The sequence below is a fragment of the Echinops telfairi genome, unplaced genomic scaffold (assembly GCF_000313985.2).
Source record: "Echinops telfairi isolate 266 unplaced genomic scaffold, ASM31398v2 ScPeMD7_7469;HRSCAF=8507_1, whole genome shotgun sequence".
Taxonomy (NCBI): domain Eukaryota; kingdom Metazoa; phylum Chordata; class Mammalia; order Afrosoricida; family Tenrecidae; genus Echinops; species Echinops telfairi.
Window position 1 is genome coordinate 97,417,138 of NW_022111373.1, and position 26,735 is coordinate 97,443,872.

Sequence of the window (26,735 nt, forward strand, 5' to 3'; positions counted from 1 at the left end):
CTCAGTACTGGTCCCTCCGAATAAGAGAGGTGAAGTCTTGCTATTCTCACTGCCAAGGAATATTCTGGCTGTACTTACTCCAAGATAGATTTGTTTTTTCTTCTGGCAGCCCATGGAACTTTCAATATGCTTCACAAACACCTGAGTTCAAATGCATCACTTCTTTTGGGGTCGCCCTGATTCGTTGTTCAGCTGTCACGTGCATATGACAGGATTAAAATGCCATGCTTGAATCATAACCTCATTAGTCTTCAAAGTGACATCGTCACTCTCCAACACTTTAAAGTGGTCTGGTGTGCAAGTAGATTTGCCCAATGCAACAAGGTCCTTGACTTCTTGCTGCTTACCTAAGTGTTGATTGTGCATCCGAAATCAAATAAAAGCATGAACAACATTCCGTTTATCATGCTGTTGGTCTACTGGTCCTATTAGGAGGATTTGTTTTCTTTACATTGAGTTGCAATCCATACTGAAGACTGTAGTCTTTGATCTTCATCAGCAAGTGTCTCCAGTCCTATTTGCTTTCAGCAAGCAAGGTTGTGTCCTCTGCATACTGAAAGTTGATAAGCAGTCTTCCTCCAGTCTTGTTGCTACATTATTCTTCATGTAGTCCAGCTTCTTAGATTACTTGCTTAGCATACAGATTAAATAACTATGGATAGTGATACAACCCTGATGCTCACCTTTCTTGATTTTAAGCCATGCAGCATCCCCTGTTCTGTTCCACTGCCTGGCTATTGGTCTGTGTACATGAATACATGAGTAAAACGAAGAGTTTTGGAATTCCCATTCTTTGTCTTGTTATCCATTGTATTATGATACATACTGTTGAATGCCTTTGCATAGTCAATAAAACAGAAGTAAACGTATTTCTGGTATTTTTGTGTTCAGTCAGGATCCATCTGACATCAGCAATGACAGTCCTCATTTCGTGTCCTTTTCTAAATCCAGCTTGAATTTTTGGCAGCTCTCTGTTGATATTCTACTACAGCCATTGTTTAACGGCCTTCAGCACAATTTTACTTGCATATCAAAGTAATGAGATTGTTCAACAATTCTTGACTTCTGTTATTTTACCTCTTCTGGGAAAGAGGAGAAATACCAAGCTCCTTTAGAAGATTGGTCAGGTAGCTGTTTTCCAGATTTGTGGGCATAGATGAGTCAGTGTGGTATCAGTTTGTTATACTTTCAATTGGCATTCTGTTAGTTGTACATTCAATTGGCATTCTGTTAATTCCCGGAGTCTTGTTTAGTGTTAACGCTTTCTGTGCAACTTGGACCTTCCTCCTTCAATGCCATTGGCTCTTGATCATATTCTGTTTTGAAGTGGTTGAGTATCAGCACATTCTTCTTGATATAGTGTGTGGTAGTTAGAGATTATGGTCACTGGACACCCCTGGCTAGGGGTGGAGTTAAACATGTCAATCAAGTCACAGTCTGATGATACCTCCTTGATGTTGAAAGACTTATGTATAGGGAAAATGCAAACAGAGACGATCTCTTTCTCTACCCCTTCACCTTCCTCCTCACCGGGACTGCACTGGAACTCTGCCTGCCTCAAGGGGTGGCCCCATGCGAACTACCTGATGCTAAGAGATTTCAGGATCCACCACGTTTACACAAACCTGGGACCCATGTGACTCTGCACCCACTGGCCTATGATCTTTCTGCGTCCTGGTTCCCCTTACTACATCATTGGCATGTGGCTGTTTGAGTAGGAAGAGAGGCTTAGACTAGCATTGGACTAATGGACTTGAGTTGGATTCACTGGGATGACTTCTTGATATATAAATACTTCTTTATGTAAAGCTCTTTCTTATACATGTATGAGTGTCACTAGATTTTTTTGATGCTTCCTGTATCATCCAAAATTTTGCCCATAGAATCCTACCATTTTTTAACTCAATAATTGAATTTTTTCTTCAGTTCCCTTTTTGTTTATTTGTTTTGTTTTTTTTTCTTCAGTTCTTTTAGAGATATACTGAGCATGTTTTTCCTTTCTGGTTTTCTAACTTCAGTTATTTGCTCTTTAAAATACTTTATGTTCTCAAGTTGCCATTTGAAATGTTCTATTCAGCGTTTTCCCTTCATTTGCTTCTTTCATTAGCGTTAGCTTCTCTACATCCCAGAGCAAATTTCAGAGTCTCCACTTTGACCTTTTCCTTCTTTCCTATCATTTTAATCACTTAAAATGTTTTTAATTAATCATTTTATTGGGAGCATTTACAGATATCATAACATTCCATAGTTTAATCACAACAAGCAGTATTATACAATTGCTACCACAATCAGTTTCAAAACATTTTCTTTCTTCTTGAACTCCTTGACATCAGCTTCCCTTTATCCCCTCCTCCACCCTGCCCCCAAGGAACCCTTATTTATTTATTTTTGCCATATCTTACACCATCCAATATATCCATTCACATACAATTCTGCCGTTTGATCCCATTGAGTAAGGTTATACAGTCATCAATGCTATCAGCTTCCTATTCCACCCTGCCCCCCTTCCTCCTCTCTCTTCCCATAGCCCCGGGAACCATTACTCCTGTTACTATTTCTGAAGGATCATCTATCTTGGCTTTCATATATCAAACACTCTTAAATATACAAATGGACATATGCAAATCTAACATAATTTTAATCACTTTTTGTCTTCTTCATGCCAGGTCTTCAGTTCTCAGTGATCAGTATGTTAAATTTGTTCATGACATGTTCTCAAATTCAGGTGGGAAATACTTAGGTTGTTTTTGACTCTTGTGGACTTATTTTCATTTTCTTCAGCCCTAACCTGAACTTGTATATGAGCAATCGATGGTCTGTTCCATAGTCAGTCCTTGGCCTTGTTTTGGCTAATGATAAAGAGCTTCCGCAGCATCCCTTCACAGATGCAGTCAATTTGAGTCCTGTGGATTCCATCTGGCATGTTCACGTGTATAGTCACCATTTATGTTGTTGAATGGTTTTTTAACTCCACAAAAAGGCTTCATTTGCAATGAAAAAATATTGGTCTTGCAAAATTCTATCCACCATGTGATCTACAGCTTCATTTCTAACACCAAAGCCATGTTTTCAACTACTGATCCATCCTCTTTGTTTCCAACTTTTACATTCCACTCACCAATATCATCAATGTATCTTGATTATTTGTTTGATCAATTTCAGCCTGAAACATTGGTAGAATTCTTCAGTTTTTCAAAGCTGGCTTTAGTGGTGTGTGCATGAATTTGAATAATAGCCGCATTAACTAGACTTCCTCGTAGGCATATGGATATTATCCTATCACCCACATATTGAACTTCAAGATAGATCTTGACATGTTCTTTTAGGTGATGAATGGGATGCCACTCTTCTTGAATTTGTCACTCCTTGCAGAGTCAACCATATGATTGTCTGATTCAAAATAGTAAATACTAGTCAGTCCATTTTAGCTTCATAGCGTAGAGAATATTGATCTTTGTGTGTTCCATTTTATTTTTATTACTTAAACGTTTTCTCGATTTGTACTTTGCATATTCCACATTCTGATTATTAATGATTGTTTGGCGCTGTTTCTTCCTACTGTGAGCCATGCCCCATCAGCAAAGTAAGGTCCCCAAAGCTTTGTTTTATCCATGTCATTCAGGTCAACTCTACTTTGAGGGGACAGCTCTTCTTTAGTCATATTTTGAATGTTTTCCAACCCAAGGGGCTCCTCTTCCAGCGCTGTTTGTACAGCCTATTCCTTCTTCCTAATCTGTCCTCACCTGCACACTCTGATGCAATGTGTTCCCATGGGTAAAACTGCAGGTACTGAAATTATTGGTGGCATAGCTTCCAGCATCACAGCAAAACAAAAGCCACCACAGTCCGACAACCTGGCAGATTAGGTAGAGATTCCTATGTAACATTCCCATTACAGGTAGCTTAGAGAAATTAGGTCACTTGCTCAAGGTTACACGATAGATCATGCTAGAGAGAAAAATTTAGAACCCAGGTCTGTTGGACTCGAACGCTTATCCCCTACTCCTTACTGTCTCCCATTCCTGGGTCACACCAGGAATCTCAGGGTACAGCTTAGCAGTACTTCTATTAATAGAAAACGTGCACTTCAACTAAACATTCATTTATCAGAAACGTCACTGGGAGTATTTGGATGCGCAGGAGCTAGATTGTCAGCAAGCAGGTACCATTGGAGATTCTGTTACCATAAGTAGTATCTCAAACAACGCCTTTGCTCTGCTGCACACAAGGTCATTCTGACTTGGAACTGACTTGATGGCACCTAACAACAACAGCGTAGTGAAAATGGTGCGTAGTGAAAATGGTGAGCATGCTCACTGCTGACCACAAAAGTTGGAGGCTTGTGTCCACACAGAGACATCTCAAAGAAATGGGCTGGTGAGCTACTTCCAAGAAATTAGCCATTGGAAGCACGATGAATCACAGCCCTGTTCGACACCTACGAGGTTTCCACGAGTTGGAATCAACTCCCTAACAACTTGTTTTTAAAAGCGTGTCAAGTGGAGTTAAAAGCTATACAAAATAGCTATCCATTCTAAAGTGAGAAAATGGAAGAACGAGTGAAATGTGAGAAAAGGAAAAGTGCAGGAACTGGTAAACACCCCACCCAGTCCAGGTCTAAGGAAACAGAGCCAAACCTACTACTGTCGAGTTGACTCTTACTCTTAGCAACTATTCGAGACACCGTAGAACTTCCCCACCGGGGTTCCCAGGCTGTAAGTCTTTAAGGAAGCAACTGCCAGGTCATTCTCCCACAGAGTGGCTTAAACCACTGCCTTTTGGGTTAACAGCTGGGCACTTTGCCACAGCATCATCAGGGCTTCTACACAGCAAACAGAGACAGGTTGTTGATGGGACAATGTGTTCCCTAATGACAGTTAATTACAACAAAGAGTTATTGAGTACTTGTTCTTCGCCAACTGCTTTATGATAGTTCTAGGCATTGGAAATTAAATAAATGAAATATATGAAAGCCCTTGCCTCGTGGGACCTACATCTTAATGAAGGCAAGATAGATAATAAATCTTACATGATGAATGTTAGTAACAAGCTGTATTGAGGAAAATAAAGTAGGGGAGAGGAAGCGCATGACCTAGAATTCTTGAATAAGAATCACCTAAAGTGTTTTATTCCAAAACAGGGTATAAAATGAGTTTGTGTAGGAACAGTAAAAATGTTACTAGTGACTTAATCATCAGTATAAGGAGCCTATTTATTGACAAATATAGACATTAGAGTTTTCCTAATGTGGTAGGTGGGGGTAGAAAGGGAAAGGGGAAGAATCAGGAGGCTGAGCATTGAGTCAAGGTTGGTGATGAAGGGGACGTTTCCAAAGAAAGACTGCAGCCACTACGGACAAGTGTGACCGCTCTAACCGTTCCTTATACATATGGCGCATTCAAGAAGGCCAGAACAAGCCAAAGCCGCACAGAGCACCTCTAAGTGTAAGACTTTGTGTGCATGACTTATAGGGTCTCTGGTTGCTGATACAGGTTTTGTTCCAAAATAATTTTATTTCAAGGGGCTCAGTCGTCACCAACATTGGCCTTCAAGACCAACTGATTCATTCTGTTCCCCTGCCCATGGCCTCACTGAAAAAGTATCCATTCCATTGCCATTTCAACCCAAGAGAAGCGGATTCCCTTGAAGAAGTAAGGGCTGTTTATTCTCCCACTGGATGGGGTCAGGTATCTAAGGAAGAAGTTAAATGTCTACTTACATTTTTCATGAATAGCAGGAATCCTCAGCATGGTCTCTTGAGACTTCCCAATCGAATTGTAAGCTCTTGCAAACACACAATAGGTGTTGTTTCCCAGAAACACTTCAAGGTCCTGGTTAGTTGTGTTTGTTGTCGTTGTGAGGTTTGGCCTGTTTTCTGGAAAGTACCTTATGTTGTATCCAAGTGTTTTCCCCACGACTGGGCCTCTTTTTGCCTCCAAAGGAAACACAGTTTATTGCCAACAATAAAAGAAAAAGAGAAAATATTGAGAGAGCTAAATGGTGGTGGTGCTGGTGCTGGTGCTGATGGTGGCGGTTATAGGTGGAGGTGATTAATACTAACTACCAAGAGTTAAACAACAATCAGGAAATAGCCTCTGGGGTGGAAAATGCACCTTTTAATACCCCAATTAAATGTATCAGGTAAATAGAAGGGATTTATTAAATTATACATTGGTATCAACCTTTAACAAAAACCATATGGGGCCAAACTAGAGAATGATCCATGGTAAACTAAGCAAGTAAGCCCCATTTCTTTTGAGATGTGTCTCTTCTCGCCCGGCTCTTTTCCTCCGCTATCAGTATTTGAGGGGGCCCTGGTGGTGCAGTGGTTATGAGTTGGGCTGCTAACCACAAGGTCAGCAGTTCAAGTTCACCAGGTGCTCCACAAGAGGAAGATGAGGCTTTCTACTCCTATAAAGAATTACGGTCTCAGAAACTGACCGGGGCAGCTCTACCCTGTCCTATTTGGTCTGCCTGAGTCTGAATGAACTTGATGACAGTGAGTTTGAGCTTGACCAATACTTGCCCTCTCATCACTCATTTATTACGCCTTCCGCTTCCTGTTCCCTGTAACCTTTCTGATCTTCTTTCATCTCCTTTTCCTCCCTTGCTCTCCTTTGAGAACAAGGACCCACCTACCTTATCCTTTGTTCTCCGTTCCCAGGCAATCACCTTGGAAAGGAATATTGGGGTCTTCTTCTACCTTTGCAACCTGTATTGCTGTGCTTTAACTCAGCGGACATTACATTGCAGACACACCAGCTGGCCCCTAGTCCTAGCTCTCCTCAGACTTGGGGTTGCACGCTATGGAGTTTTACATTGCCTCTTAGTGGATGCTAGCCAGATTTTCACAGGAAGTAAAGGTGCATCCTTCACTCTCTGTTAATGTTCCAGACCAAAGTAGAAGTAGGCCGAGTTCTGTGATGCAAGGCTGGGGCTTCTGCAAGATGACTCGTGTGGCTATTTTAGGCTGGGTAATCTTTCAAAGGTTTGGGGCATTGTTACAGACAAAAAGAAAAGAAATTCAAGTAGTGAACACTCAAGTTCTTGGAAGTGTAAGAAATGAAAGGTTTTTCAAAGCATATGACTGAATGAATAAAACCAAGAGAGAGGTCACCTTCCACAACAACTGCACTGGTCTTCCTCCATTTGCTTCCGGGGGTCCCAGGACTCTCCACAGATCCAGGCCAAGGGGAACTGTGAGAAACAAGAATGACATGCTCAGCTTAGACAGAAGGGGGCTACAGTGGGAGATGGGGAAAGTTAGCTTGGCTGCCTTTAGAAAATGCAGATGGGAAGCAACTTAGTAGGGATAATATGGAAAATGAAAACCAAATTCACTGCCATCCGAAAATGTCAACTCAGAGCGACTCCCCTGTAGGTTTCTGAGACTGTAACTGTTTACGGGAGTACTAAGTCCTACATTTTTCCCAAGGAGCAGCTGGTGGTTTTGAACTGCCAACCTTATAGATTGGATCGTAATCCAATGCCTAACCATTACATCACTAGGGCTCCTCTAGCAATGTAGAAAGTGGGGGGATAATCAAAGGACTGGGATCAACTAAACTAATTGTCCACAAGTTGATTCTGACCCATAGCGACCCTATGAGAAAGGGTAGAATGCCCCTGTATGTTTCAAGACAGTAACTCTATTATTATTATTATTATTGAGAGTTAATACATATGTCTTCCATAGTTCAATCACATCAAGCAGAATTGTACAATTGCTACCATAGTGAGTTTCCAAACATTCTTTTTCTTCCTGGACTCCTTGGCATTATCTCTCTTTTACACACACACACATACACACACCAATGTACTGCCGCACCCCGCCCCACCCCCACCCTCAAAGCCCTTATTCTACTTGCTGTCCATATAGGTTCTTTAATCCTTGGTATCATATACCAAAACACCAAAAAACATATACTACAACTTCAAGAGGGTGACCTCCAATGACATAACACCTCTGAGATCCACCTTGATATGAACAAACAAAAATACAGAAAATGTTCAAAGCCAAATCAAGTACAGCATGTATCACTCTTTACAAGAGTAAAAAAACACCCGCCTTTATCCTGAGGATTGGCTGGTGGTTTCAAACTGTTGACCTTGCAGCTAGCAGCCTAACTTGTAACCATGACACCTCCAGGGCTCCCTGGAATCAACCAAAGGTAAATAGATTTTTTTTTCCTAGTGTGCTGATATGCTATAAAAAGGAATATAGTAGCCCTTATTATAATATAATTTATCATACCAATCTAAATTTAAGTAGGACCTTTCATGTCCTCTCAGATAGATAGATAGATAGATAGATAGATAGATAGATAGATAGATAGATAGATAGATATGGAGATGAAGATGGAGATAGAGATAGAGATAGAGGTAGAGGTAGTGGATTGTGTCCCCTGTGGTCACGATCACACAGGAGAATGGGTTTTCTTTGTTATGCTAAGGGACCGGATCAGTACAGGGAGTACAAAAAGAGCATATTAGGCACAGAAAGAAGCAAGCAGAGCTGAAGGAAGAGCAATGACTCCACACGAGGCTCCCTGAGGAGCAGAGCAGCAGAAGTTAACAAGAGAAAAGGACGTTCCCCAAGAACAGACAGAGCCTCCCTAGAACTGGATCCCGATTTCACACTTCTAGCTCGGAAACTGTGAAAAACAAACCTTTGTTCTGTAAAGCCATACACCTACGGTATTTCGGTTACAGCAGCTTGAAATAACTATGATACTTAAAACACACCCAAATATATGAGGGGACTTTTTAAAAACTTTGTGAAAAATGAATGAAAATAATGGAAATTTCCCACCAACTTCGTAAAGCCCCCTCGAATGTTGTTGTCAGGTGGCTTCCAGTCAAGTGTGACCCATCGGGACGCTCTGGACGACAGAGTGAACTACCACCACGTCCCGTGCCAGCCTCCTCATGGTGCAGGCACAGTGCCGTGCCAGCCTCCTCGTGGTGCAGGCACAGCGCCGATCGTTTTGTTGCGAGCCTTCCTCTTTCTCAATGACCCTCTGCTTCAGCAGGCATGGTCGTCTGCTCCAGGGGCTGGGTGCTCTGGATAACAGGTCCAAAGTGCAAGACACAAAGTCTTGTACTTCTTTCAAGGCAATGTGTTCGTTCTCCTGGTCATCCACAGGAGAGGTGATATTCTTCATCAAGAATCTAACCCAAAGGCATCCATTTTCCTGTTGTCTCCTGGTCCGGCGTTCATATGCATAGGGGGCCACAGAGGCTCCTAAGTCTTCAAAGGGAAATCTGTGCTTTCTAACTTTCTTTTTCTTTTTTAAAAAATCATCTGATTGGGGGCTCATACAGCTCTTATCACAAAGCATACGCACATAGATTGTGTCCAGCGCATTTGTACATTTGGTGCCATCATCATTTTCTTTCTACTTGAGCTTTTGAACATTTTAAAGAGATCTTTTCCCACAGATTGTCCCCATGCAATACATTATTTGCCTTTTTTGACTGCTACATCTATGCGCATTGATTGTGGACCCAAGTGAAATGAAATCCTTGACAAGGCCAATCTTTTGTCTGTTTATCAGCGTTTTGCTTATTGGTCCAGTTGTGAGCTGTTCTGTTTCCTTTATGTCAAGGTGTTATCCAGAGAAGGCGATAGTCTACGATGTCCATCAGTAAGGGCTTCGAGGCTTTGCTGTCATCGAGCAAGGTTGTTAAGGACGCTCCCCCACTTCCTGCTGCCTTCCTCTTCTTCACACTGCAAGGCATAGCCTAGAACCTCGGGAGGAGAAGGAAACTAAGTAGCCCCCCAATTCCTGGCCTTTTGAATGAATGCCGGTTTTGTAACCATGCCCCCAGAAGTGATCAGACTAAACACAAACATCTCCAACGAGAGGTTCAGGCAAGTCCCTGGAAATTCTGAAGGCAATAGACCATGCTAGACATCTTACTCACCTCGGTCCATACACCACAGATCTGTTGATTGTGCACTGGTCTCCTGGAACACTCAACCAAGATCCAGAGAAATACCCTATTGCCACATGGACCAGGCATCCCGGCAGATGACCCCTAATATTACCTGAGGAGAACTTGACTAGGTGAATGAATAAGAAGGGCCTGAATCTTAATGAATTCAAGGCCTAAATTCCATTTCTCTTACACACAATGTTAAAGCTGGAGAGGAAGGTTAGAAGGGTCAGCATTTTACTACCTTATTTCACATCTCAGAGGTTGTCCTTCATTCATTGTGTTGGGCTGAATGATGGCCCCAAAGACATCCGGGTCCTCATTTCTACAACCTGTGAAGGTCACCTTCACATGACGAAAGGAACTTTGACGATGGGCTAAGTGAAGGGTCTTGAGATGGAAAGCATACCTAGAGTTATCTGGGTGGATTCTAAATGTAATCATACGTCCTTAAAAGGGCAAGGCCAGGGGGGCTTTGACCCAGAAGAGAGCAGGGTGACGTGATAATGGAGGGAAGGTGGGAGTAATGTGCTTTGAGGGTGGAGGGAAACCAAGACTCACCGCTTTAGAGTCGATTTTGGCACGTAGGGACTCTCCGGGATAAGGCAGAACGGCCCCTGTGGGCTCCTGAGACTGTAATTTACAGGAGTAGAAAGCCTTGATCTTCCTCCTGGGGAGCAGCTGGTAGTTTCGAACAGCTGGCCTTACAGTTAGCAGCCCAATTTGTAACTCACTATGCCACCAGGCCTCCCTGAAGCTGGAGGAAGGGGCCACAACTCAAGGAATGGAAACCATTAGGAAAGTAAAAGGATACAGAAAGCACGTTTCCCCTGAGAAACTCCTGAAGTAAACAGCCTCGCTGACACCTTTGACTTTAGTCCAATGAAATGAATTCAGATATCTGAGTTACAGACCTGTTGGATAATATCTCTGTGTTGCTTTAAGCCACTATGCTTCTGGTAATTCATTACAGCAGCCTTGGGGAATTAAGGCACATTGAATCCACTGGGATCAGGCACTGGGTGAGGCTCTCGATTGACAGAGAATGGTGTCTGCCCACCTGGATGCCCTACCAACCAGGAGCCCCACGGCATCCTTGGTGAGATGGCAAAGGCACAGCTCTCATGCTGGTTAAACTGGGGTTGAAATTAAAGAAATAGTGATCTATCACTGAGTAGCCCAGCGCCTATTTATTTAATATCTCTGAAAGGTATCTCTGAGGGGAGGGCTGTCATTTTACATACTTCATGAGGCTCTTGGTAGGGTTAATAATAACAAAAGTGCTGTGGAATTTATGGCATATTTACTACGGGGTGAGCACTTAATTTTATTTAATCCTTAAATTAATACCAAAAAGTATGGATTACTATGGACCCTATTTTACAAATAATTGTATTCCAGCGTGAGAAGGCCGAACAAATAAGAAACTAAGACTTAGAAATCTTGCCTTTCCATCTTACCTGAAACTGTTCGAGTCAGGTTGGAATTTATGCCAAGTCCACATACTGTTCCTAATTACAACACAGTAATTCTTTTCTGCCCTAACAGTCATTGTGCATGGATCTTTTGCCTTTAAGGGACCCAGGTATAGGCGGGCCTGGGCTGTAAATAGAGGAGCCTCAGTGGCAGAGTGGTTATGTTTTAGGCTGAAAACCACAAGGTCAGCAGTTTGAAGCCATCAGCAACTTCTCAGGAGAAAGACGATGCTTCTACTCCCTTAAAGAGTTACAGTCTCAGCTGATACCAAGGGCTTAAGTGCACAGCAAAGATGTTGAGAATGATGAGGGCAAGGAATGTACAAATGTGCTTGACACAATGGATGGATGGATGGATTGTGATAAGAGTAGTATAAGCCCCAATAAAATGATTTTTAAATAAATAAATTTATAATAATAATAAAAAGAGTTACAGTCTCTGAAACCCACAGGGGTAGTTCTACCCTGTCCTATAGGGTCACTATGAGTCAGAGTCCACTCGGTGGACATGAGCTTGTTTTTTTTTATAGTTTGGGGCAGCTAACAGAACTAACTCTATCAGAAGTGGGGAGGTTTACCCCTGTGGGATAAGGTAGAGAGAGACTAAACAGACTCTCTAGGGATTCCATGATTTCTGAGCCTGACACCCAGAATGCCCATAAGGGTAATACCCAGACACCCCCTACCCAGAGCTGGCAGAAAATAATGTCAGACCATCACTTCCCAGTGTGGCCAGTGCGACTTGTGGCTGGGTCCGCACTCCAAATTTCCCCCTCGCCTTTTCTCCTCCCTCCCTCTCTTTTCTTCCCTCCTCCCTGGCACCTCCCTAACCCCCTTCTGACCTCGGTACCAGGGTTTCATCTTCTTTATCAAATTTCGAGGCCCAGTCCCAGTGCCCAGGCAGTGCCCTCAAAGGGCCAGAGGCACTACAGCAGAGAAAAGACCATGACCCTTGGCTTCCCATCCGGATGGCTCCTCACCTGCTTGGGCCCACATGCTGCCTGTAGTGGATTTAACCTTCAGTGGCAACATGCCTTATGGCTATTTCTTAATCAGCGTCTGCAATGATGGTAAGCCTAGGCTATGCCAGAGAGATGCAGGAGACTGGATTGGAACATTTTGGGTTCCTAAGGGAGCTGTTTGGGGAAGCAACATTGCGTAAGAACGCCATCAAACCTGGGACAGCAGATTTCACAGCCTAAGCATGGGATGCTGTCTTAGGAGATTCATTGATGACCCTGATCCATCAACACATGGTCAAGGGGGTGGATTTTACTGAGCACAGTAATTATTTGTTAGCAGAAGGACAAGACAAACTGTTAGGTAGCTATGACTTGAAGCAGAACCTAAAGAAACGCCTGGCCACACTTCCGGTCTTTAAACGGCTCAATGGTGCAGTGAGGATCAACAAATTCTGTCAGCTGCTGATCACATGGTTCACCTTTGGGATCGTGCTGCAATGACAGATGTAACGTCTCAAATCTTAATGTGTCTGTTAACAAGATGGAGGGAGAGCTCCTGAGGGAGAGCTCTTGGTCATAACGTATGGATCATCCACGGCTTTGCTTTTCTTTTTTCAAATCCAGGTTATTTCTTGAGTCATTTCACAAAGCCCTACAATCCTTATAAGGAAAAATGAGCCAGGCTGGTTATTTGAGTGGGTCTAAAACTTAAGTTAAAATATTGAATCTGAGGAAGCCATCGAAGCAACGCTATCCTGAGGCCCCAATTTTCCTTTCAATACATTGACAGAACCCACTGTCACAGAGGTGATGCCAACGCATAGCAGCCCTAGAGGACAGGGTAGAACCGCCCCTGTGACTCTCCGAGACGGTCGGCCACTCTGTGTTTGTTTGATTGCTTTTCATCGTGCAGTGCAGTAAGTTTGAATGCATGAACTCCTTTGGAGCTCCTGTAACCATCAATTCTACATCTCTTCATCCTACGAAAGAACGTGTCGTGGCACGTGGTGAAGATTTTAAACATTCCAACTATGACTAGTCTAGAGGAGAAGCTTCCGAATCCTACAAAGGACACATTGGTGCTGTTCACTGGGTGAGATTTCGTCCTGATGGTGAGGCTCCCAAGATGGAACATTGCACTGCAACCACGATAAACTGTTGACCTTTGGAAAAGCAGGTGGCCCTTGGGAGCGTGTGCTTCCTGAAGAGGAGCGTGGTGAGCTGGGGAAGCCGAAGATCAGCTTTCCAGAGAGAGCAAAAGAGGGGCTAGAGGAAATAACTTCAGAGAATTCAGATTCCACCACCTATAGTTCAGCTTCTGAACAGAAAGCCTGATCATCAGGCTTACCTCATAGATGGTAAACAACCCACGGACTGCGACAAGCCAGCAGAGAAAGGCCTCCGCTCTGCCGGGCCGCTTTCTGCTGAAGGCAGACATGCACAGCAAATCCAGGGGAACCTGAATGAGCTCCAGCACTGGCGCGAACCTGGGGGTCCCTGTCAGTGAAACCTTGAGAGTATCAAAAGGCAGGTGGGGTCGCTCCTTCAGCACGAGTATGTGCAAGCCGACTCTCCCTCCCCAAGCTGCAATTGGATTTCTTGTAGCTGTTTATGTGATGATGGAGAAAAACGCATATCATGGCCCATTTTTCTGACTTTTCCCTTAAGGCGGGTAGCCCTTTCTTTTCCGTTGTAAAGAAGAGGGAATGCATTATTTCTTGTCATTTAGATTTCTCTTCTTTGTACCCCGTTTGATTTCCTTTCCTGGAACACTGCTTCTGAACGTAATCAGATTATTTTTAGTTGTCTAAAGAAAATGCCTCTGAAACCAACAACAACAAACAAAGAATTTCAAAGGACCAGCCTGCCTTGTTCCCCAGTGGTTCCCTTTGCTTCTTGGCTCCAGTCGCTCCAGAACCTTGACTCCTGGGCTGCACAGCGCAGAGCTAAGACGTACTCCGTAAAGGCCTGCAGCCCCGTGAGGTTGTATTTCCCTTCTGTGCGGGGCTCCTTGGTGAAGTTGACTTCCTTCTGAAAAGCATAGAAAACCCTGAGCTGAACCAGAGGCCGCGTATGTTCTCCTTCCCTTTCCCCTTCACTCTCCACCCCACTCTTACCTTTTAGGGAACAGCAGCACTGCACCTCAAACTTTGCAAGATACCATTTTCTTTTCTTTTTATAAATCATTTTATTGGGGGCTCTTACAGCTCTTATCACAATCCAACCATTGTGTCAAACACATTTGTACATATGTTGCCATCATCATTTTCAAAATATCTTCTTTCTACTTGCGCCCTTGGTATGAGCTCATTTCCCCCCTCCCCCACCCTCTCCCATGAACCCTTGATAATATATAATTTTTTTTTTCCTGTCTTACACTGGCCACTATCTCCCTTCACCCACTTTTCTGTTGTGCATCCCTCTGGGAGGTGGTTATATGTAGATCATTGTGATCAGTTCCCCTTCCCCGCCCCGCCCCCACCTTCCCTTCCCCTCCTGGTATTGCTACTCTCATTATTGGTCCTGAGGGGTTCATCTGTCTTGGATTCCCTGTGTTTCCAGCTCTTATCTGCACCCATGTACATGCTCTGGTCTAGCCAGATTTGTAATGTAGAACTGGGGTCATATTGATAATGGGGAAGGAGGAAGAATTAAAGAACTAAAGGAAAGTTCTATGTTTCATCGGTGCTACACTGGCTCATCCCTTCCTTGTGACCCTTGGGTGAGGGGATGTCCAATTGTCTACAGATGGGCTTTGGGTCTCTACTCTGCGCTTCCCCTCATTCACATCGATACGATTTTTTGTTCTGGGTCTCTGATGCACAAGGTACCATTTTCACAAATAAACCTCCAAGTGTCCCTGGGGACAATTTACACCTAAATAGATGTCACTTGTACCATTTCACTTCTCATTTCTTGTCTCTTAAGCATGGGCCGTAGGCTTCAGGCCTCTGGGTGAGGGGCTACATGAGCAGATCCTGGCTGCTGGCTGCTCCTGAAGATATGAAGTGGAGCCCTGTGACCTGAAGCAACCCTGGCCCGGATTTAAACTCTGGAGGTGAGGCCCACATCTAGAAATACAGCCTCATGGAGCAGTGGGTGACCCAGATCTTAATGGCATCAAGTTCAACCTTCATGTCACCAAAGGAATACAAAAGAAGCAAGTGTCCAGAGACAACCTCGGCTTTAGTTAACGACAGAACTAGCAATAGAGCACACATGTCCTCACTCCTAGACTCTGTACCTTTACCCAAGCATGCCCTCTCCGAGGTCTGGCCTTTGGGTGGTCATGGAAGCTGCTAAGTGACTTGGCAGCCTGGATGAGTATATTCACTTCGACACTCTCTCGAGGACAAACACAGCACATCTCTGCAGACCTGAGTTTCCTCATTAGTCAAATGAGGATATTGATCCGAGGGATCTCCAAAGTCCCTCCTGTATCCAGACTCCCAAGAAAAGCCCAAGCTTCAGCCAGTCCTGTCCAAGCATGGGCATAGTTGCTGCAGTATAAAGTTTGGGCCATTGGTTTATATAAACAAGCTGAATTAAGTAGTAAAATAAACTGCAGCCACAGGTCTATGAGTCTATTTCTCAGTATGAACAAGGCAGCATTTCCTGGAGCCCAGAAAGGGAAGGGCTGCTATTTTTATATGTAGGGGCCAACTGTGCGCTCAGGGCAGTACAGGACTACTGACCTCGCTTAAAGAGTTATGGCCTCAGAGACCCTGGGTCACGTGTGTCAGAATCAACTGGATGGCAGTGGGTGTGGTCTTTGATGGCAGTGGGTGTGGTCTTTGATGGCAGTGGGTGTGGTCTTTATATCTATCTATCTATCTATCTATAAATATATATATATAGAGAGAGAGAGATCCATAAATAAGTTCCTAATTATAGGCTTGGGGCTTCAAGGAAGTTGGGCCGACGAAGGAAGCGTGTCTCTGGAAGAAGCTGAGCATCCCAGCTGCAGAGGGACATGTCCGGTCTCTCAACCTAGTGAGAGGCCTCAGAGAAGGAGGTAGGATCCATAGGCGATGGCAGATGCACACTTAATCCTAGCACTTTCTCCAAATGGCCCCTGTATATACCGCCGCCACAGATGCGGGTTTAGGAGAGAGTGACTTGGGACAATCCGTGATTTCTAGGGCAGCATCCTCCTCAAGTTCCTTTGCTTAAAAGGGTCCAACCAGGATAGAATTAAGCCCTCTAGGAGAGGCTAACCCTAAGGTGACTTCTATAGGTGATTCAAAATAAAACAATCTGAATGCATGACGATGTGTCTGGAAGTTGAAAAAGGTTGATTTCACTTTGTATGCTTTCTTCTTTTTTAAATCATGTTCTTTGTAAAACGTTTCTAATGTTTCCTCCTGCTGTGCTGGCACTGTCAGCGCCTGCTCAGCCTCTCGGGGTGGGGGTGGAGGGTGTCACCTCACAGTCATTCCAGCGCAGAAAAGTCTGCCTAATGTCAACATGTAAGGCTATTCTTCTGAGTCCCAGACGAAACAAAAATCTGCTTGTTATTTTAAACAATGTGCCTCTAAAACCCAAACCACCTGTTACTATTGAGTCCGTTCCAACTTCGAGCCCCCCTCGCAGGACAGAGAGGAACTGCTACATGGGCTTTCCAAGGAAGCTGAAAGGCCCACCTCTCCCCCCATGAGCAGCTGGTGGGTTCAAACTGCTCCACTTTCGGTTAGAGGTCAAGTGCTTAACCAAGTGCTTCGCTAGCACTCCTTTAAGGCTTCTTTGTCTTGCCTTTTTGTCCAGGCATCTGCCTTTGGCAAAAGAGCCCTGGTGGCATAGTGGGTTACAGTGGCTAATCACACAGTCAGAAATTCAAGGCCACCAGTCACTGGGAGGAAAGACAAAGCTTTCTGCTCCCGTGCACATTCACAGCCTCGGAAAGTCCCCGGGGACAATTCTACTAGGTCCTATAGGATCACCATGAATCGAAATCCACTTGATGGCAGTAAGTTTTGTTCATGTATTTGTTTTTGGAGCAACTTCGGGCCCTCACGGAGCCCAGGAACAATTACTCCTTTATGTACAAACAGCCTTTGCCAATTCTACACAGGCTGGGAAGTCCTAACAAAAACATATCAGCTTCATCCTGTTTGTTTCTAACCATCTGTACTTTATGCGAAATCCTACCTCACCCAAAGCGTTTGAAGAAATGAGTCAGAAGTGGTGTAAAGCCAGCTCAGCCTCCTCAGTGTCCAGACCGCTTTGTAGGACAGTCACGTGGCTCGCTTACATGCAGCTTCTTTACAGTACGGCTGCGGGGAGCCAGCAGCACTTAGTTCTCTAAGTCACATCCCTGCTTTGCAACATTCTAAAGAGGGCTGGTGCCCCAGATTTGCCCAATTCAGTATGTCTTTGATCCTTTGATGGCTGCTTCCACGAGCATTGATTGTGAATCCAAGCAAGACAACATCCTTAACAACTTCAACCTTTTCTCTATGTATCATGATGGTCCAGCTGTGAGGATTTTGGTCTTCCTTACTTTGAGTTGTAATCCATACTGATGCCTGTAACCTTTGATATTCATCAGTATGTACTTCAAGTCCTCCCCACTTTCAGCAAGCAAGGTTGTATCATCTGCGTACTGGAGGTTGTGAATAAGCCTTCCTCCAATGCTGTGGCCTCGTCCTTCTCCATATAATCCAGCTTTTCTGATTATTTGCTCAGCATATGGGTTTAACGTGTATGTGCAAGGGTCCTCAAACTACGGCCCGTAGGTCACATGCGGTCCACTGAGGACATTTATCTGGCCCACTGGATGTTTTTGCCCCGTTTTGGTTTTTTTACTTCAAGATATGATATGTGCAGTGTGCATAGGAATTTGTTCATAGTTTTTTTTAAAACTATAATCTGGCCCTCCAATGGTCTGAGGGACAGTGAACTGACCCCTTGTTTAAAATGTTTGAGGACCCCTGATGTATGGTGAGAGGAGACAATCCTAACTCATACCCCTCCTAACTTGAAACCATGCAGTACGTCGTTGTTCTGCTTGCACAACTGCTTCTTGACCCATGTACAAGTTCCTCATGAGCACGATGAAGTGTTCTGGAATTCCCATTCTTCTCGAAGTTATCCATACAGTATTCCACACAGTTGAACGCCTTTGCATAGTCAATGAAATACAAGTAAACATCTTTCTTGTCTTCTTTACTTTGAGCCCACATCCATTTGACATCAGCAATGATATCCCTTGTTCCATGTCCTCTTCTGAATTCAGTCTGAAACTGGCAGTTTCTTGTCAATGTGTTGCTAATAACCATTGTTGTATGATCTTAAGTAAAATTTTATTTGAGTGTGATATCAATGATATCTTTCTATTTTTTGAGCATTCTATTAGGTCACCTTTCTTTGGAATGGGCATAAATATGGATCTCTTCTAATCAGTTGGCCAGGTAGCTCTCTTCCAAATTTCCTGGCATAGATGAGTGAGTGTTTCCAAAATGTCTTCAATTTTCTAAAACATTTCAAGGGGTAGTCTATCAGTTCCTGGAGCCTTGTTTTTCACTAATGCATAAACTTTTTACCATGAAAATAAGGACAAAAGTTAGCTGTAAGAGGAAGAGGGACTTACAATCAAGAAGGGATGTAGGCAGAAGGGATGAAAAATCCAGGGTGTGGTATAGCACTGATGAACCACATAACTATCCTCTAGTTCTTTACATCTCCTCCCCTTACTATTATAGTTTTTACTTGTTTTACCTCATTAATCATGTTAGATTTGCATGTGTTCATTTATATGTTTAAGATCATGCGGTACATGAATGCCAAGATAGATAACCCTTCAGAAAGAGTAACAGGAGTATTGGTTCCCTGGGGGTCCTGGAATAGAGAAGGGGAAGGGGGGAATAGGGAGCTGATAGCATTGATTACTATATAAACCCACTCAATGGGATCAAACAAAAGAATTGTATGAGAATGGCTAAATTGGATCATAAGATATGGGGAAAAAACAACCTATTATAGGAACAAAAGGGGGGGGTTCCTGGAGGGTAGGATGGGGGAGGGAGGGGATAAAGGGGAGCTGATATCAAGGAGTTCAAGGACAAAGAAAATATTTTAAAACTGATGTGGTAGCAATTGTACAATACTGCTTGATGTGATTGAACTAGGGAATGTTATGATATCTGTAAGAGCTCCCAATGAAATGATTAATTAAAAAAATTTTTTTCAACCAAAGTAATACAAAGGGAAAGGCAGTGTAGGGCACAGGGGCTTTGAGGAGCTGGCAACATTCTACATTTTATCTTGATGGTCGTTACATGCACAATAACTTATAAATTATTTTTAACCTTAATATTAGCATGATGTTGCTTCTCTAAATGTGTGTTCTATTTTAAATATTTCAAAAATTAAGAAGGAAATGATTGTGTCACGGAAGGTCTTCAGAGGGTCAATGTAGCCAGATACAAACAGTAAAACACAAAAATTAAAATTGCACTCATTAATATTTCTGTGCTGGAGAAGTGGATGAAAGGCAAGAATAACTGAGACAAGGGGTTGTAGGGAATGCAGGGATGGGGTGGATAATGGGGATGGCTAGGGGATCTCCAGAGTGGATGGTGAAGACGGCTGAGTGGGGGGAGCACTAGAATGGACTGTGACTGCATGACTCATCTTAGAGACGATTTAACTATGAGAGGGTGATGGTACAATTCCCCTTATTACGACTGAATGATTGAACTATTGAATTATACAATATGTAAATTGCTTGTTAAGAAAACTGTTGGGGAAAAAATACTTCTGTGCTCAGAATGTAAAATGTCTACAGACCCAAACCAACCCAACTCACTGCCAGCTTGTCCATTCCAGCTGAGTGACCCATTTGGGAAAAGCAAAGTCTCATGTTTTTGAATCTTGAATCACAGTGGCCAGCAGCTCATTACAGAGGCTACTACAACACCAAGGCTCCTTCAGGTTGTTGTGCCAGTTGAAGGATTTGAACCCACACCCCTAAGGGAGACAGTGGCCAGAACACAGCCCCTTAAACCGCTTGGCCATCTGAACATTTTCATTTGGCAGAATGCATACATATTAGAACAATTGGGGAACATGAGAAGAAACTTGTTCACTACAGTCTATCTGCTATTATCAATCTTCTATCAAAGAAGATGCCTCCTAGTCAATAAAAGATATCAACGAGTCTCTTCCTCGGGCATCTTACTGCAAATATTATAATGACAGAACTTACCCACTTGTCACCACTCACTGTCTTGTATCGAAGTGTGTATTTTAAAGTAGCTGAAATAGGTGCCAAAGGAGGCCTGTTCCATTTTACTTGAATCACTTTGGGGACACCCAAAACCGTTTGCACATAGGAAATCTCAGGTGGTTCGATTTTCACTGAAAATAAAAATCACATAGTTGTCATATTTTCCCCCAAAATGAGAATATCCTAATAAGATCCACCCAATATTGAAAGAAACAGCAGCTTACATATGAGTCAACAGTGCATCATTTGTGGTCTCCCACATGCGGGTGGTTTTCAGAAGGCAGGGCAGAAAAATAACTGCCCAGGGAAGACAAGACATGTTCCTGGGATTTTTCTGCAAACCAGCCTTTTACTAATTAAATCAGATTCTAAGCCAAGGAGAAGGACAAGATAGGAAACCCTAGGTTGTTGTTAGGTGCTATCAAGTTGGTTCCGACCCATAGCAACCCTATACACAACAGAAGGAAACCTTGCATTGTCCTGTGCCACCCTCACAAGCGTTCCTGAGACTGAGCCCACTGATGGAGCCCCTGTGTCACTCCATTTCATCAAGGGCCTTCTTCGCTTTAGTTGCCCCTGCACTTTACCAAACATGATGTCCTTCTCCAGGAACTGGTCTCTCCTGGCAGTATGTCCAAAGTGTGCAAAATGAAGTCTTGCCATCCATGTCTATAAGAAGCACTCTGGCTTTACTTCTTCCTAGACAGATCAGTCTGTAGTTTCACTATTCTTCTCCAGCACTGTGGGGGAAAGTCAGATCCTTGCTGCCAGACTGCTGTCTCATCCCACCACAGGGGTGGGCCTGCTCCCTGCTGCTGGAGACAATGGACTACTCTCTGAAGCTTGGGACCATTAGCTTGGTTCCTGTAGGAGGGGTTTGCACCCTACTGATAATGTTCCTATGGAGACCCAGAGACCACCCCCTAGACCACCCTCTCATTGCTGTGTAACCGATAGTACAACTCCTGCTGTGTAACCTATAGTACAACCCTCTCATTGCTGTGTAACCTATAGTACAACAACCTATAGTACAACTCCTATAGTCTCTACCTGTAATCAGTGGGCTGGCATGCCCCCAAAAGGTATATAGGTGTGAGTCAGCAATATAGCTCTCTCTCTGACTCTGAGCTCTTTGCTGCTCACTCCCTGGTCACTCCCCTCTCCCTTGTTCCCTTCCCTTCCTTCCCTTCCCCCTCTCTCCACGTGGACCACCAAGCTGGGCTGAGGTGAGCAATGGTATCATGTAACATGCCTGACTGTATTATTGTATTATCTCTCATGCTCTCGGTGACTTTAATATAATACTTATATATCTCAACCATACAATTGTGCATTACTGAACCCGAGTACTAGCAATAGGAGTAGCAGCGGGTGGGGGCCGGCCCCCCACCTCCCTCAGCGTCATTATTTTTTAATTTAATACTACACAGCACCACAATTCAAATGCATCATTTCTTCTGTGGTCTTCTTATTCAATGTCAACTTTCACATGCATATGATGCAATGGAGAATACCATGACTTGCATCAGGTACACCTTAGTTCTCAAAATAATCTTCTTGCTCTTCAATACTCTAAAGAGGTCTTGTGCAGCAGAATTACCGAATGCAATATGTCTTTTGAAGAACAGATTCGCCTAATGCAAAATGTCTTTTGAAGATTTGAAGCATTGAACACTCATGACAGAAACCTGACGAGCTGTGAGAGGACATCAAGACTGTCATTCATAAAGACAGCAAAAGGTCGTTAAAAAGACAGGCAAGAAAGAAAAAATCAAACTGGATGTCAGAAGAGAAGCCATAGGGCTCCACCAAAATACACTTAGGTGTGTGAACTTCAAGTGACCCATCTAGAATGTGAACAAAAAATCCACAGAAAGCCACATATCTGATCGGGAACGTGTATTCAATATACATGACGAGTTCTTAGAATTCACCAATTAAAAGACAAAGAACCCAATTTTTAAATGTGAAAAGGATTTGAATAAATATTTTTCCACACAAGACCTGCAAATGGCCAATAAGCACATGAAAAGATCCAAATCACAGAGCAATGAGGTATTACTCCACACCCATTAGTATAGTTAAATTAAAATAATGGCAATAACAAGTGTTGGCAAAGATGTTTTTTTAAAAAAAAGGAACCTATTTTGCTGGTGGGAAATATAAAATGATATGACAGCTTTGGGAAAGTTTGGTCATTTCTCAGAAAGTTAAATATAGAGTTGCCGTATGACCCAGTAATTTCACTCCCAGGTATCTACCCACAAAATAGAAAAGTCTGTGTCTACACTATAACTTGTCCACAAGTCAGAGACCAGTAAGATGTCTTCAGTTTCTAATTCGGCCATTAGGCCTTGTATTCCCTTCCCTCCCCTCCTTTCTTCTTCTGCTCGCTCCTTCCTTTTATACTAAGAATTTTTTTTGCTCACTGTCCATAAACATGTACACACACACACACATACACACACACGCATCATATCCTTCAGTTTGGTTTGAATCTACTTTTGTGATTATAAAAGTTAAAAGATTGAGGATATTAAATAATACTTACCTATGTTATCTAAAAGCCAGAATGTCTTATCAGATCTCATCATCCCATTTGCATTTTGAGCTTCCACTTCAATGGTGAAATTATCTGGAATAGTTGCTCTTGGATGGGGAAAAGAACACGAGGCCTGATTCTTACTTGTACAATTATCGCTTGCTTTTCCATAACAGCTTTGAAGGAAAAAGTGATCCAACGTAAGTTTTGTAGAAAAGTTTTGAAACATGACCATACTTCATATTTTAAGCATGCTGTCTGTTAGTTGGAGTTCAGGATCTTGGGCCCTTCTCTCCAAATTCCTTCCACATCTCCAAGGTGAGAGGAAGTTTCCTGTTTCTAGCCAATTTGAGATGTTATGAGCCATGGAACCTCCAGTAAGTCTATCAAAGCTGTACCAGCAAAGGCATTTCCTATCAGCAAGAAACCATCCACAGACCCCAGAGAATCCCAGAGTCTAGTCCAAGAATTTATGCTTGGACTAAAAAAAGCACAGGGAATTCATGGAATAAGTGTGACAAAGACATAAATACAATTTTAAATAATGATTTTTAATGTGTGTATGTTCATGGATATGGAAAGATGCCCATACTCTTTTACTGGTGAAAGAAGCAAGGACCGTATCACCTACTGAGCAGTCACTTTTCTATAAACTGAAGAAGATATCGATGTAACAATGATTAGGAGTGGCAAGGTGTTCATCAAAATGTCTTCATCAAAGCTGTTCGCTTTGGTAGTGGAATTGGGGCGATTTTAACATTTTCTATATCCTTCAGATTGAATTGGTTTTACCATGAGGATATATTTTTAGGAAATGCATTCAAACTATTTTCCTACATAAATGCTATTTAGCTGGAGCTTTACGAAAACAAGTGTGCACATTGGTAAGAATTGGATGGACAGGCGTGGAGGCCTAGCCCTCACTACACCGGGAGGGAAGACAAGATGCAGACAAAGGGTACGAACTGGAAAGGGGTCCGCCACACAGAGTGCCAGGGGTCTCTCCCTGGGCTTGCACAGAAATAATTTTGAAATTCGGAAAATAGCTCCTGAAATCCATTCCTTCCTTCATGTGCTCTCGAAATGAGGGGTCCATCTTGGGAGCCACTGCAAGATCGTTGTTAAAACTTGTTCTGTGTAAAGAGAGAATCGAGTTCCCATTCTGGGGGGTTGGGTTTGGTTTTGTCTTAATAGAAGATCTTTATGTGTACTCTATGGTGTTTTGCTTTGTTTTCCACTCTTCATAAACTGGTAACTGGTGTCGAGAGGAAAGTCTACCCTATGCTTCATAGCAGAAGAAACGAAAATGCAACCTATGTCTTTAACAGCATATCAATGAGGATCTGTGTCAAAACCACGGATTGGCCAACATCTTCTGTCAAGGGATAGGCAGAACACTTCAGACTTCACAATGCACACCGTTTCTGCCACCACTACACAAATACTGTTGTAGCACAAAACTGCTATGGATAATATATGCACGAATGAGGGGACTGTGTTCCCACAAAATGTGACTAAGAGACGATGAAATTTGAATTTCACACAGTTTTCACTTGCCATAAAATTTTCCCCTGCCCCCAGTATTTAATAATGTAATAGCTGTTCTTAACTTCACATACAAAAAACAAATGCTGCCCACATCTGCCCCCTTGGTTACAGCTGGCTGACTCCTGCATAGACTGAAGGTTTTGTTCTTAACAATGTCCCAATCAAGTGTGTTCTCACAGTTGATGATCCACAGGAAAATCCTCTACTTCCCCCTTGATGAAATATGCTAGGGGATAAACTCACAAAAATACAAGTCTTGAAAAATACTTTTTCCTATAGTTGTAGATCTCTTTCAAGTCTTAGATGAACACTATCTCTTCCATTCAGGCATCCCCAACACTTCTTCATCGTCCCTTAGCAAAAAGCAATTCTATAGGACAGAATACAAGGAACAGTAGTTGGAAAACATGCTCTTGGTGATCAAAATGAAACTGAAGATCATGACAAAATTTTGCAAAACCAATGACTTCTTCATAACAAATAGCTGTTTTTCACAGCACAAATGGTGACTATACAGGTGGACTATACACCTTGGTGGCCACCAACTGTGTGTCAGTTTGTCTTACTGTGGTGGTTTGTATGTCACAAGTTATGTCGCTGGTCTTTCATATATAAGGAAAGTCACCCACAGTGAACAGGTTTCAGCAGAACTTCTAAACTAAGAACAGACTAAGAAATTAGCCCCTGAAAACCTTATGGATAGGATGCAAACATTGTCAGATACTGAAAATCTAATGAACAGAAGCAGAACATTGCCAGAGACCGGGCCAGATGATGAGCTCCTTGGGTCAAAGGACACTCAAAATATGACTGAGGAAGAGTTGCCTTTTCAACATACAGTCGACCACTTCAACATGGATGAAGAGAAGCCTCCAGCAGTAAAGCACTCAGGTCCATCCGCCGCTGATGGATCATGATTAAAATGAGAAGAAGCAACTACACACATCAGCTCATGATCAGAACTTTGAATGCATAAAGTATGAATCTGGGAAAATTAGAAGTTTTCAAAATTAAGGTGGGATGTATGACGATTGATATTCTAGATGTTGGGAAGCTGCAATGGATTGGCATTGGCCATTTTGATTGAGAAAATTAAAAGCATGGAATGACAGATTAGAGCAGTGTCACATTCATAGTCAAAAATAACATTCAAGGCCTGTCTTGAAGTTTAATACTGTCTGTGATTAGATAATACCTATCTGGATATGAGGAAATCCAACAACACCACTTTTTTTTTTCAAATTTACACACCAACTGCTAAAGCTAGTGACGCAGAAATTTAAAAATTCTTCCAATGTCTGTAGTCAGTCTGAAATTGATCAAAAGTGCAATCAAGATGCATTGATAATCATAGGTGATTGGAACGCAAAGGTTGGAAACATAAGGAAGGAAAAGTAGTTGGAAGGTGTGGATGGTGATAAAAATTAAGCTGAAGATGGCATGCTATAACTTTGCAAGACCAATAAGTTAATCATCGCAAATACCTTTTTCAACAACACAAAAGGCAACTACACACATGGACTCTCCAGAATCCAATTGACTGCACCTATGGGAAGAGACGATGGAGAAGCATAATCTCAACAGCCAAAGCCAGGCCAAGGGCTGGCGGCGGAGCAGACCATCCATTTCTCCTGTGTAAGTTCAGGTTGGGGCTGAAGAACATCAAAACAAGTCCACAGGAGCCAAAATACATCCTTGAGTGTATCTCACCTGAATTTAGAGAACATCTCAAGAAGAGATTTGAAGCAATAAATACTCATTACAGAAGGCCTGAGGAGCTTAGGGAGGACATCAAGAACATCAGACATGAAGAAAGAAAATGGCCATTAAAATGGCAGGTAAGAAAGAAATGATCAAAGTGGATGACAGAAGAGCCTGTGCAATCTGCTCTTAATGACAGGGTAGCTAAGGCAAATGGAAGAAATGATGAAGTCGAAGAACTAAACGGAACATGTCAAAGGGCAGCCTGGGAAGACAAAGTCAAATATTATAATGAAATGTGCAAAGACCTAGAATTAGCAGATCAAAAGGAAGAACCCACT

At 42.8% G+C, this 26,735-nt stretch overlaps 1 protein-coding gene and 1 pseudogene across 1 annotated transcript in view; one reads left to right on the forward strand and one right to left on the reverse strand.

Moving 5' to 3' along the window:
- Positions 1-26,735, reverse strand: part of IL31RA (interleukin 31 receptor A) — a 59,440-nt gene that overhangs the window by 23,364 nt on the left and 9,341 nt on the right. The window contains exons 4-8 of the mRNA XM_004703711.4: positions 23,155-23,321; positions 20,583-20,734; positions 14,245-14,407; positions 7,118-7,197; positions 5,720-5,933 (exon numbers count right to left, since the gene is read on the reverse strand). Of these exons, the coding sequence (XP_004703768.2) occupies positions 5,720-5,933; positions 7,118-7,197; positions 14,245-14,407; positions 20,583-20,734; positions 23,155-23,321 (776 nt within the window). The remainder of the gene's footprint in view (positions 1-5,719; positions 5,934-7,117; positions 7,198-14,244; positions 14,408-20,582; positions 20,735-23,154; positions 23,322-26,735) is intronic.
- LOC105978705 lies at positions 12,409-13,711 on the forward strand (annotated as a pseudogene).